Here is a 12,731-nt window from a genome sequence, read left to right as displayed (position 1 = left end):
AAGAGCACTGTTCATTCACAATCCCCACCTTCAATTCCTGCTGGTGCAGGAATCAAACCAGCAACCTTTAGGTTACAAGCCCGACTTTCTAACCATTAGGCCACGACTTAATACATTAATCGTGTAAATTATACCAAAACGACCGTAGGTTATTTGAGAAAATTCAAGCAGCTTGCATTTGTATCGTAAAACAGCTGCCAAATATTAGATGTTTACATTAGAGATGTAAAAAAAATCGTACTTTTCAACGTTAAAACAGCTTCGGCTTACTGGCCATCAGTCATTTTGGCAGTGAGGAGAGCTGTTAGACATTTATATTTCCTGTAAGAATGGGTGCTGCCATTTGTAAGTTTTATGAATCTGGCTTCCGGTCATCTAGCTATTTTTAGCTGTACAAATGGCTCGTTTTGCTGCTTGATATTGCAAATTGGTGTGTCTTGCCATATTGTTTTAATGTATTATCTTAATGAACACACTGGTTTGTAGTGCAAACAGTTTTACCCTTTACTACACGTTGTTGTTCTTCTGGGTATTTCCCTGAGCGGGAAGTCTCACCTATAAGCTTATTCTGAGTTAAAGAATAAGATGACTATATATATTCTTACACCTTTTTTTCACCCTAACAACAGTTTATGCTGTCTAAACCACAGAAAAAAAACTGTTAAATCATATAGAGAATGACTTGGTAAGCAGGAAAGGGTGCAATATTTTGAGAACTAAAGTTAGTAGGTGGTAAAGATACGTACGATCAGGGTTAATTAAGATATTAGCCTAATATTTCACCTACCTGACTGGAAAGGATAAGAACAAATGTTGTCAAGACTGTTGACCTGAAAATCCTAGTTCAGTTTGGCCAACCAGAAACGCCTTTTGTACCTCAGACACTTTTTTGTACTCTTCACATTGATTTGTTATAACTTTTGGCAGTCTTTAGTACTCCATATGTTTTTCCTGGTCCGGCCGATTAGTACAACTCAAAACTTGTCAATAATTGACCATTTTCAGCCGGGATAATCAGCAAAATATGCAAGTTTTGTTCAGTTAAGTGGCATTGTTTACATTCGGTGCTGCCGATATGGCCGACCTGATGAAAACACTCTATATGTCCCTGTAAAATATATACAGGCTACTGAACACATTTTTTAGTTACACTCAGATTCAGAATATCTCTAACTATTGTTCTTAATAATAACGTTATGAGGAAGAAAGGAAACAACAGTACAACAACATGGAAACCAGCCTTTATATTTGGTGTTTCTGTGGTCCTACAATGAGAAAGAATAACTTCTTTATAACTTAGAAAACAGTTTGTGAATTTTAACATTGGGCACAGTAGCCATGCACAATGCACAGTAAATAGTGTGGGATACTGGTGACAGCTTGTCAGCTTACAAAAATAAAATATTATGTACAAAAGTTTTTCACCTGTTCACAAAACATTACACATATTGCAGATTCTCCCCTCTCCAAAAAGAAACATTACAACAATGCACAATAGTTTCTAAGTATGAATCAGTTCTTATAAAAAAGTCTTGCTTCTTTTGTCCTAATGTGCACTTTTTAGATAAATATGTACAATATGATTCAAACACTGCTTTTATAGAGCATGTTCAGTGAATTAAATATATATCAAATAACCTTAGAGTTAAGCAGATATGCTTACACAAATCACCTCAAGAGTGAGAAAACATCCTTGGCTGAATTACTGTACCATTTCTGTACATCCGTGACTGTACATTAATATTCCCGCTCATATGTATCCAAAACTGCATCTTGTAGGAAAGTTTGAACATGTGCAAGAAACCGTGACAATCTTCCAGATGGCTGATATTTGTATTTATGTGCTTAAAATAATATCCGTCATGCTATGGAGTATGATTATCTGTATAAGCACAAGTATATGAAGGTATAAATTTATGCATAGACTGAAAGAAAGAAAAACTAATAAATGACAGATAGATAGATAGATAAGCTTGTGTCAGTGGTTCAGCAAAACATTTTCACATCTTTGGCTGCATGTTTCACTAAAATCTTTTGAAATGTCTGCTTATCTCTATCCAAAACTAACACAATGTGTCCGTCTGCGAGCAGGAAACCAATAAATACATCTCAAAGATTTATGCCCAACAATTCTGTCCTTTCATGTTCAATAAGACTAAACCTCTCAGGAAGCCTGGGCTAGTGCATTTATCCATGCATGTCATTTTAAATCCTTTTTGCATTTTATAGGCATGCATTTAACGTACAATCTCACTTAAAGCATCATTTTAACATCTAACCTCGCTAATCAAAGTCTGAGGGGAAACAGTGTCCTTCCGCTTCCAATTTTTGTTAGCTTAACCACTCGGCTCCCAGCAGCACAAGGTGTAGTTTCACTCCAAGAGATGCAACAAATGGGAACTTCCAAGAACTTGCAGAGAAACAACTGATCTTGTGTTGAACCGAAATGCTAAAAGCATCAAGGAAGGCTCAGGGTGACTAAAAAAAGCTTTACGTGTACATAGACAAAAACAGGATGTCAGTGCAACAGTTCGTAATACTTTCAGTTCATCGTGTGTTGGCAGTCGGAGCTGAACACCTGAAAAAGAGGAGAACAAAACACTAATGAGAAAAAAGCTGAAGATCTTAAATAAGAGATCCACTGAATTGCATGTAGCTTCAAAATATTATACCTGTAAGTATGTCCTGATATGATGGCTTCCCAATGGCAAGTTTTCATTATGAATCTTCTTTGCGCTTGTCGGGTATCCAGTGGTCCATCAACCCCCTCAGATGTGGGATGAAGGACAGAGGCAACAAGAAAGCGCACGCATTTGCGCACACAAACACACATGTATATTTGTGTGTGTGTGCACGTGTTATAAGATAGAGGGAAAAGAGGTGCAGCGGTTTGTGGAGGCCATTCACAGGCAGGAAAGTGCAGGTGAAGATAATATCATTTATGACTGGGGCTGACCACAGTCGGGGTTGGAGGGTAAACTAGCGCCACGTTGACCCGCTCCGAGCCATTCTTGGGGCAGATGATCTCAGTCAGTCCTTCAGGTCGGGGCTGGCTTAACAGCTCACCTATAATGCCAACAAAAAGATAAAATAGGTTACACTGGTTTAAACAAAGATTTTACAGCCAAAATTACTTTTTTAGTTTCAAATTGCAGAATCACTCAATAAATAACTGGGTATCATTTGCTGAATGAAACCCAACAATTTTTTTGCGGTGCTGATTCCAAAAATAGTGCCTGTTTTTCTCTAGTGTGTCACACTTCCTCTCAAAATTGTGCAATTTTGGTTTCGACAACCAGGTGAAAAACTGCCACAAAGGCATGATGCATATCTGAGCCGGGTTACAACAATTTCTTATATTTTCAGCCAGTTTTCACATGTACAGTTGAAGTCGCATGGTCGCATTTCACATAAAAGATGTTTACTTACAGTTCACAAGAGAAAATAATAGTTTCTATTGTATTTGAACCCTTTCCAATGATGACTGTATGATTTTTAGATCCATCTTTGAGATCTGAGGGACTCGTATGCAACTATTACAGAACGTTTAAACACTCACTGATTCAGAAGGAAAAACGATGCATTAAGAGCCGGGGGGTGAAAACTTTTGAACAGAATGAAGATGTGTACACTTTTCTAACTTTGAATAAATACTGTACTGCCCTTCAGAAGCTACAGAAGATACATGTTTCCCAGAAGACAAAATAAGTTCAATTTACCCTGATTTTCAAATTCTAAAAGTTTTCACCCCCCAGCTCTTAATGTATCATATTAAGAATCAAATGTATGTAAACTTTTGAACAGGATAATTTTTCAAAATTCAACTCAATTATTCAATTATTCAAAATTCTATTATTTTTTCTTGACTATATGTAAATGTCTTTTATGTAAAATATCTTATTCAGGTCAGTACTAAATAAAAAAAATAACATGGATTCTGTATGATCCCTCTTATTTTGGTCAAATAATTAACATTTTGCAAATTCTCCAATATTTGCAGATTAAAATGCCACATCAAAAGGGAGCTCAAAGCTATTTTGACTCACTCATTAAAAAGATAATAACGGAGACAACAAGAGTAATTTTTCACAAATTTGGACATAACAGCTATGTTCATTACACATTGCAACAGTCAGGTTAAAAATATTTTTGACTATATAATAAACCATTATAAACCTAATTGTTTAAAAACAGACCTACTGTAAGCTCTGAGGCAGTTAAGCATATATCAATTGTGTATATGCTTTTGTTGAAGCCACCAGCCAACATTATTTTAATTTTTCTTAGTGAAAAACTACATTACCATTACTATCAAAATGCTCATTAGATTGTAGTTCTTTCTCATTCAAGCTGTTTTTTTTGCCTGATGGACTCACACAAAGCTCTCCTGTTGACAATGGTGACTAGATACCAAATTATTGACATAAATATTTATTGTTTATCATTATTTCCATTCTTACATGAAGTATTCCATTTATATCCAAATTCTCTCAAAGGATGTCCTATAGGAACACCTACAAAACTTACCACAAGGTGGCGATGTTTACCCAACTTTTATCTGGGCATGTGCTAAGAATTCTTTCTGTGCCCAATAAGCCAACTTGAAAAACACAATAAGATCTGAAGATATTATAGCTTATTTTATTACTCATTTAAAACTCATTGATCCTCTTAAGAACCAATACCAGCTCTCACAACACTAGAAAAGCATCATATGTCTATGAAGTGAATTATTACAGCTCATCCTCAGAATGCAAAACCTGATGGTGATGAAGTCTCCTAACATCTTCGGTACAAAATCAAGTGCGTTAAGTCCAGCCTAAGCAGCCTGAATTGACAGGAAAGCCATCCTTGTCTATAAATAGAGACCTGTAATGAAGGATTCCAGCGTGCTAGTCAGCAAGTCAGTAAGCAAATGGGCACGTTCGGAGTACTTAAGGGGGATCAGACCAACCGCAGGAAGACAAAGCATTACATCATGTGTCCGTGCAAGAGATTATAGACCGCAGGCATCTGCACAGTGCTTCCATGTGACTTTGAATTTGCTTTGAAACAAAAAGAAGCCAAACTGTTCTTGATTTCATCAGATATCAGTGAATCTAGATTTCATTACTCAAAAGGAGTAGGAAACCAATTAGGATAAAAGAAATATGTGACCCTGGACCACAAAACCATCTTAAGTAGAACGGGCATATTTGTAGCAACTGCCAAAAATATATTGCATGGGTCAAAATTATTGATTTTTCTTTTATGCCAAATTTCATTAGGATATTAAGATTATGATCCATGAAGATATTTTGTAAATTTCCTACCGTAAATATATCAAACTTAATTTTTGATTAGTAATATGCATTTCTAAGAAGTGAATTTCGACAACTTTAAAGGCGATTTTCTCAATATTTTGACTTTTTTGCACCCTCAGATTCCAGATTTTCAAATAGTTGTATCAGACAAATATTGTCCTATCATAACAAACCATATATCATTTGAAAGCTTATTTATTTATTCAGCTCAAAAATTGACCCTTATGACTGGTTTTGTGGTCCAGGGTCACATTTTACTTCTGAATATCTCAACAGCAGAATCTCTTATTTTATCATTTATGCACTGTATATAAAATATTTGAAAGCAAATTGAATACAGTTGCCACCAAAAGTATTCAGACACTCAAAGTAGGCATGAAATGGAAATATTTCGAATGAGAAGAAAATTAGGACGGGACTTGATTTTGCCAATTGGGAAATTAATGGATCTTTAGATTGTTGTCACTGCAATATTCCATGAAAATAGTCAATTTTGATTACATGATGATTTAAAGCAACACTTAAATGGATGTATTATTTTAACACATTAGAAGCTAATTTTCTAACACATTTTCTTTTTTATCCCAAGGTGATTTTTAGTGGAAGTATAAAGTCTGTTTCTCTCCAATTTGCCTCAAAATCTTTCTGAATGCTACTTATATATTTTAGATTTAATGCAACTGCATGCCTAACATCCACATACTTTTTGAAGAAACTGTAAATTCCTTTATTTTTGCATAAATCTTTCCCCAACAAACAATAAATAAACCATAAATAATCTGATCCGTATTAATGATGTAATAAAGCATCAGCCACTAATATTGCCTATCCTAATAAGATCAGGTTTGATCCGGATTTAACAATAGACAGCCAGAAGCTGGCCTGTTTTAACAGAATTTTTTCTTCAAGGCAACGCAGCACTACGTCTCCCACACCATAGGGGAATTCAATTATGTCATGAATCATCACAATGAAACTTTTTGAGAAATGATGTGCAATTAGATTAGAAAATGTGGAAATTTCCTGTGAAAACTGTGTATTTTAATTCTTCAAATAGCTGTTTAGATTACGGCATCACATTATATGCCCTCGACACAGTGGCCTGACTGGTATAGCACTTACGCCATTAGCCCTATTGATTTTCTGCTCTCTTCGTTCTAAATAAAGGAGGAATTCCACTAGACTGAACCTAGCCACTCATCTGAAAGGTGAAGGCCAGAGCAAGGCCAATAGTAATCAGAGTTATGCGAGATTAACAAACAGCACACACTGATTATGGAAGGTCTGCTGATTTTCCATGTGTAGACTGTAGATGTAGATTAGGAAATTAGTCAGCAGTTCCTTTATGGGAATCATACTGAATAAAAAATGAGTGTTCTTGCTGATTCATTCATTATTCTTCCTCTAGTCTTGGTCATAGTGCTGCTAATGTGTGCTGGAATGTAGTCACTTCTGGCATCAAAATGTAAGAATCATCCATCTTTCTTGACTTTTGCTCTGAATAACATTTCCAGGTGCGTTTTTGCACTCGGGCCTGTTTGTTCCTCTGCCAAACTCTCCATTTCTGCATCACATAGTTTTTTTGTTCTCGCTCTCTGAGGTGCATTATCAGGTCCTTAAAAGGTAAACTGCACTCCCCAGCAAAAGCTTCAAGTCAATACCACAGTACAACAAGACTTAGTAAGCAAGAATTGCTAGCAGGTTTATGGATAAAACACAAGAGCTATGAACCGTGATGAGCTATCAAGGCCTGCGCGGTGAACAATGACTTCTGCAGACCGTTTTTTCTTTTCGAGAATATGAGACACAGGATACTTCTTCAGTCTTTGTTAAAGTCAACAGTCTTCTGTTATTTCTGTCACGACAACTCTCAGTTGAGGTCAAAAGTTTACATACATCTTGCAGAATCTGCAAAAATGTTAATTATTTTACCAAAATAAGAGGGATTATACAAAATGCAAGTTATTTTTAATGTAGTACTGATCTGAATACAACATTTCATATAAAAGATAGTCCACAAGAGAAAATAATTAGATTCTTAATGTTCCTGAATCCATTGTTTGTGCTGAACGTTTAAACTGTCTGCTGTTCTTCCTTCAGGTCCCACAAATTCTTTGGTTTTTCAGCATTTTTGTGCATTTGAACCCTTTCCAACATTGACTGTATAATTTTGAGATCCATTATTTCACACTGAGGACAACTGAGGGACTCATAGGCAACTATTACAGAAGGTTCAAACGCTCACTGATGCTCCAGAAAGAAAACACTCATTAAGAGCCGGGGCGGGGGTGAAAACTTTTTGAATCTAAAGGTCGGTTAAATTTAACTGACTTTGTATTCTGGGACACATGTAAGTATCTTCTGTATCTTCTGAAGGGCAGTACTAAATGAAGAAAAAATATGATATTTAGGCAAAATAAGCAGAATGTACACATCTTCATTCTTTTCAAAAGTTTTCACCCCCCGGCTCTTAATGCATCATTTTTCCTTCTGAGGCATCAGTGAGCATTTGAACCTTCTGTAATAGTTGCATATGAGTCCCTCAGTTGTCCTCAGTGTGAAAATATGGATCTCAAAATCAAACAGTCATTGTTAGAAAGGGTTCAAATACACAAAATGCTGGAAAACCAAAGAATTTGTGGAAACTGTATCTAGAAAATACATTTAATCGTGGAAGTAAAATGGGTTGTAAATGTCAGTTTACACTGACTAAAGCAGAGTACAGAGATAATATCCTATACTTATGAACATTATCTCTTTTTTGGGAATATTAACTTATTCTTATCTCTACTGTGTATGTTAACAACAGAACATGTGTCTAAAGTAAACATCTCTAAATGATCAGCAGAAGTTCCTCTTCTTGATTAAAAGAGTTAATAAGTAATGAAAACAGGTCAGGCAGGTCAGTGTTGAGACCGCATAATTGCACTGTAGGGGTTCACCTAAAGACGCCTGGAGAGAAAATAAAGATTTCCTCCACCCCCATGACCCATTAGACTCCCCTCAGAGCCTTGACACTTTCTAAACATGGTTTACAGGTCATCTATCTAGCTAGCTATTTGAGGTCTGAGGATCAACTTTGCGGGTTTGTTGGAATTTTAAACTCCAAACATCCGGGGTGACAACGTTGCCGTCATGCCAAGGTCAGCTCAGTTAACTCGCTTCAGTCCACAATTATTACTTATTAATGAGAGCCAGGGTGCAGAATGACAGTGAATGGATTGATTCTACTTTCACTGCTTGAGAGAGAAGTATAGCCAAACAACTAATGAAATATATAGTATTTTGTTCAAATGGTAAAATAAAAATGTCTGAAATGTCCTCTACTGTCAGCTATCAATACAAACACCTCTGCTCTTACATTAACAATAACAATTGAAACACTGCCACCCAACACCCTGAGAAAGGCCACATCTTTTCAATAACGAAATGGAGGCCTAATCCTGTTACACGCAATTCACACACTCATTACTGTGGTAAACCTGTCTTGTGCCTGGAGGCAGGGAGTACAAAAACATGAACCTAGAGAGAATCAGTTACCTACACAATAAATCTAAAAACTCTGAATCTATAAACACACTTCCGAAAGGGTACACTGCAGTTTAAACATCCTGTACTCGCTGGGACAGGAAGCAGCAAAGAAAATGAAACAATGAGACACATCTCCATAACAAAGACCACTGTTGCTACACTCGCTCACGACATGTCTGGCTTCGACTTCACTCCTACAGTCCGTTGCTCACACTCAAGATCTTGCATTCCAATAGCACATTCTTCATCTTTTGTGTTCTGTGCTCTGAATTTTCTATTAACAGTCTGCCATACACTATCACTAACTCTCAATAACTAAACCAACATGATATATGTAAGGAGACTGTCGAAGGGAAATATGTAAATATTTGAGTCGGACATATCAGTATCTGATTTCATAACTGACTTCAAAACCTCTTTTGCGCATTTAAAAAATAGTTTGCTTAATGATTTATGAAGAAAATTTTAGCTGATATCAATAAATTGATCATTATTTTCATGTTATGGCAGATAACCAATAAGTGGCCAATATTCTACAATATTTTGTCTAAATCAATTTAAAATAAAACTCCAAATCTACAAGTAATAATAAAACAACAAATTTACAAGTGAGTGTGTCTCACTACATGTTTCTGTATTTGGTTGTGATGCAAGTATGTGCAGTGCGTATCATGTATTTAGTTGCACAGTGTGTATTTCCAGTGTGTTTCTATATTTGGTTGTGTTGCTAGTATTTGCAGTGCGTTTCTTTATTTGGTTGCATTGCGAGAATTCGCAGCGTGTTTCTGAATTTGACTGTGTCGTGAGTATTTGCACTGGATTTCTGCATTTGGTTACATTGTGAGTATTTGCAGCATTATTCTGTATTTGGTTGCATCGTAAGTATTTGCACCACATTTCTGCATTTGGTTACATTGTAAGTATTTGCAGCGCATTTCTACATTTGGTTACGTTGGGAGTATTCTGCATTTGGTTCTGTCGCAAGTATTCCATATTTGGTTGTATCATGAGTATTTGCAGTGCGTTTCTGTATTCGGTTACATTGCGAGTATTTCATATTCGGTTACATCGTGAGTATTTGCTGCGTGTTTCTGTGTTTGGTTGTGTCACAAGTATTTGCTGCAAGTTTATGTTTGGTTGTGTTCGAATATTTCGTATTTGGTTGTCATGAGTATTTGCAGTGTGTTTCTGTATTTTGTTGCATCGTGAGTATTTGCACTGAATTGCTGTATTTGGCTGCTTTGTGAGTATTTGCAGTGCATTTTTGTATCTGGTTATGCTGCGAGTATTCCATATTTGGTTGTGTCACAAGTATTTGCAGAGCATTTCTGTATTTTGTTGCATCATGAGTATTTGCAGCTCGCTTATGTTTTTGGTTACATTGCGAGTATTCCGTATATGGTTGATGTGAGTATTTGCAGAGCGTTTCTGTGTTTAGTTGTGTCGCGAGTGTTCCATATTTGGTTGTGTCACAAGTATTTGCAGAGCATTTCTGTATTTGGTTACATTGCGAGTATTTCGTATTCGGTTGCATCGTGAGTATTTGCTGCATGTTTCTATGTTTGGTTGTGTCACAAGTATTTGCTGCAAGTTTATGTTTGGTTGTGTTCGAATATTTCGTATTTGGTTGTCATGAGTATTTGCAGTGTGTTTCTGTATTTTGTTGCATCGTGAGTATTTGCACTGAATTGCTGTATTTGGCTGCTTTGTGAGTATTTGCAGCACGTTTTTGTATCTGGTTATGCTGCGAGTATTCCATATTTGGTTGTGTCACGAGTATTTGCAGAGCATTTCTGTATTTTGTTGCATCATGAGTATTTGCAGCTCGCTTATGTTTTTGGTTACATTGCGAGTATTCCGTATATGGTTGATGTGAGTATTTGCAGAGCGTTTCTGTGTTTAGTTGTGTCACGAGTGTTCCATATTTGGTTGTGTCGCAAGTATTTGCAGAGCATTTCTGTATTTGGTTACATTGGGAGTACACCATATTTGGTTGTGTCGCGAGTATTTGCTACGAGTTTCTGTGTTTGGTTGTGTTGGTTGTGTCAGTATTTGCAGAGCATTTCTGTATTTGGTTACAGTATACCATATTTGGTTGTGTCGTGAGTATACTGTATTTGGTTGTGTCATGAGTATGTGCAGCGCGTTTCTGTATTTGGTTGCGTCACAAGTATTTGCAGTGCTTTTTTGTGCTTGGTTGTGTCGCAAGTATTTGCTGTGAGTTTCTGTGTTTGGTTTGCATTACAACTATTCCATATTTGGTTGCTGTGAGTATTTACAGCGCGTTTCTGTATTTGGGTGCATCGTGAGTATTCCGTTGTTGTCTCATGAGTATGTGCAGTGCGTTTCTGTATGTGGTTGTGTTGTGAGTATTTGAATCACATTACTTTATTTGGTTGTGTCACAAGTATTTTGTCATGAGTATTTGCAGCGCAATTCTGTGTTTGGTTGCATCGTGAATATATGTATATCTGTATGTATATATATATATATATATATATGTGTGTGTGTGTGTGTGTGTGTATATGATAATACTGATAGCAATAGCATGATGCTAATATATCACGCATCCCTACATTATTAATACCGAAGCATGCAATGAGCTGCATGTCTGTTACATCTTGACTTAGACACATTCCAACCGCAAAACACACATACAAAAGACAAAAGCTTGTCTAGCCCTACTGTCGCATACCAGATATTTTCCAAAGCTGTTTTATCTTTAACGCATTCATGCTGTGACTCGCTCTGCAGCCCTTTGTGAAGTCTGAAATCTGGGTCAAAGACATCCTGGAATGCTTCATCTTTTTCCCCGAGTGTCCAGAGGATGTGGATTCATAAAGGTACTGCCAAAATAAACTGCCTTCTGAATTAACAGTGTGTAGCTGACAAAGTGCTTGTCAAGCAGAAGTTCAGCTTGATTTACTGAATCATTCACAACAAACAAAACTATTTGTGAATTTTTGAACCTGCGTTTGATGCCCAAAAATGCTTGAGACAAGGGAAAACTGACAATACGCTACAACCGTCTTTATACTCCACATATGGTGGTATGCATCACTCATTTCTCACCGTTTGACCTCTAGCTCAATGTGGGAGATAGTAAACAGTGATCAGACAAGACTGCAGAGTGAACAGCAGGATGAGACGCGAGCAGCCACTCAAGGCCGGCGACTCGGGTGGAGGATTATCGCTTCGAGTGATAAAGCACAAAGCGCGTCAGCGGGTGAATCAGGGTCATCCCCATGCACACGCACATACACACAGCTTATGCTGACACAGAAATAGACTTGAAACAGACATTCCCCTTTACAAATATAGTCGCAACAGAGTCACAATAAGAGCACAAAAGGAAATTTCATCAAAACTTGCTAAAACTACTGTTCTCCTGATGTAATAAAGGCTATGTGGGCAGGGAAAATGATTAAATAAAATAAAAAAACAGCTGTGATTTGCACTCGAAATTCAGTCATTTTTATTTTGCACATGAAGCAAAAACAAACGTTTTGTTTCTCAGACCTTCTTCAGGGAAGAAAAATTACTGAATTTCAAGTGCGAATAATTAAAAAGATTTACGTACCAAAACAAGATATTACATGAGATGAGAGAGTGTGGTTTAAATAACCCTGTTAAACATAAATACTTATAATTAAATAACACTTATAATACTTACAATTAAATACATTAATAATTAAATAAATCTAATATAAATATAAACAAATATAAATTAAAAAGTCAAAAAAATACCCTAATTTACAAAACAATTATAATTAAATAAAAGTGAATCTTCCTTTCTTCTCTCTAAACCCAACCTTAAAAACAGTAAGTCTGTACTACAATAATAGAATACAACAATAAACAAATGCGTCACACGTGCATGCATTTATCGGCACATGG

General features: G+C 36.4%; 1 protein-coding gene across 1 annotated transcript in view; it reads right to left on the bottom strand.

The window, feature by feature from the left end:
* Positions 1 to 1,225: 1,225 nt before the first annotated feature.
* Positions 1,226 to 12,731, bottom strand: part of mfhas1 (multifunctional ROCO family signaling regulator 1) — a 34,217-nt gene continuing 22,711 nt past the window's right edge. The window contains exons 2-3 of the mRNA XM_051092815.1: positions 2,673 to 3,066; positions 1,226 to 2,578 (exon numbers count right to left, since the gene is read on the bottom strand). Of these exons, the coding sequence (XP_050948772.1) occupies positions 2,936 to 3,066 (131 nt within the window). The 3' untranslated portion in view covers positions 1,226 to 2,578; positions 2,673 to 2,935. The remainder of the gene's footprint in view (positions 2,579 to 2,672; positions 3,067 to 12,731) is intronic.

Source organism: Labeo rohita, chromosome 21 (assembly GCF_022985175.1).
Source record: "Labeo rohita strain BAU-BD-2019 chromosome 21, IGBB_LRoh.1.0, whole genome shotgun sequence".
Lineage (NCBI taxonomy): Eukaryota > Metazoa > Chordata > Actinopteri > Cypriniformes > Cyprinidae > Labeo > Labeo rohita.
The sequence above is the reverse complement of the archived record's forward strand: the minus strand, read 5'-3'. Positions and strand labels throughout refer to the sequence as shown.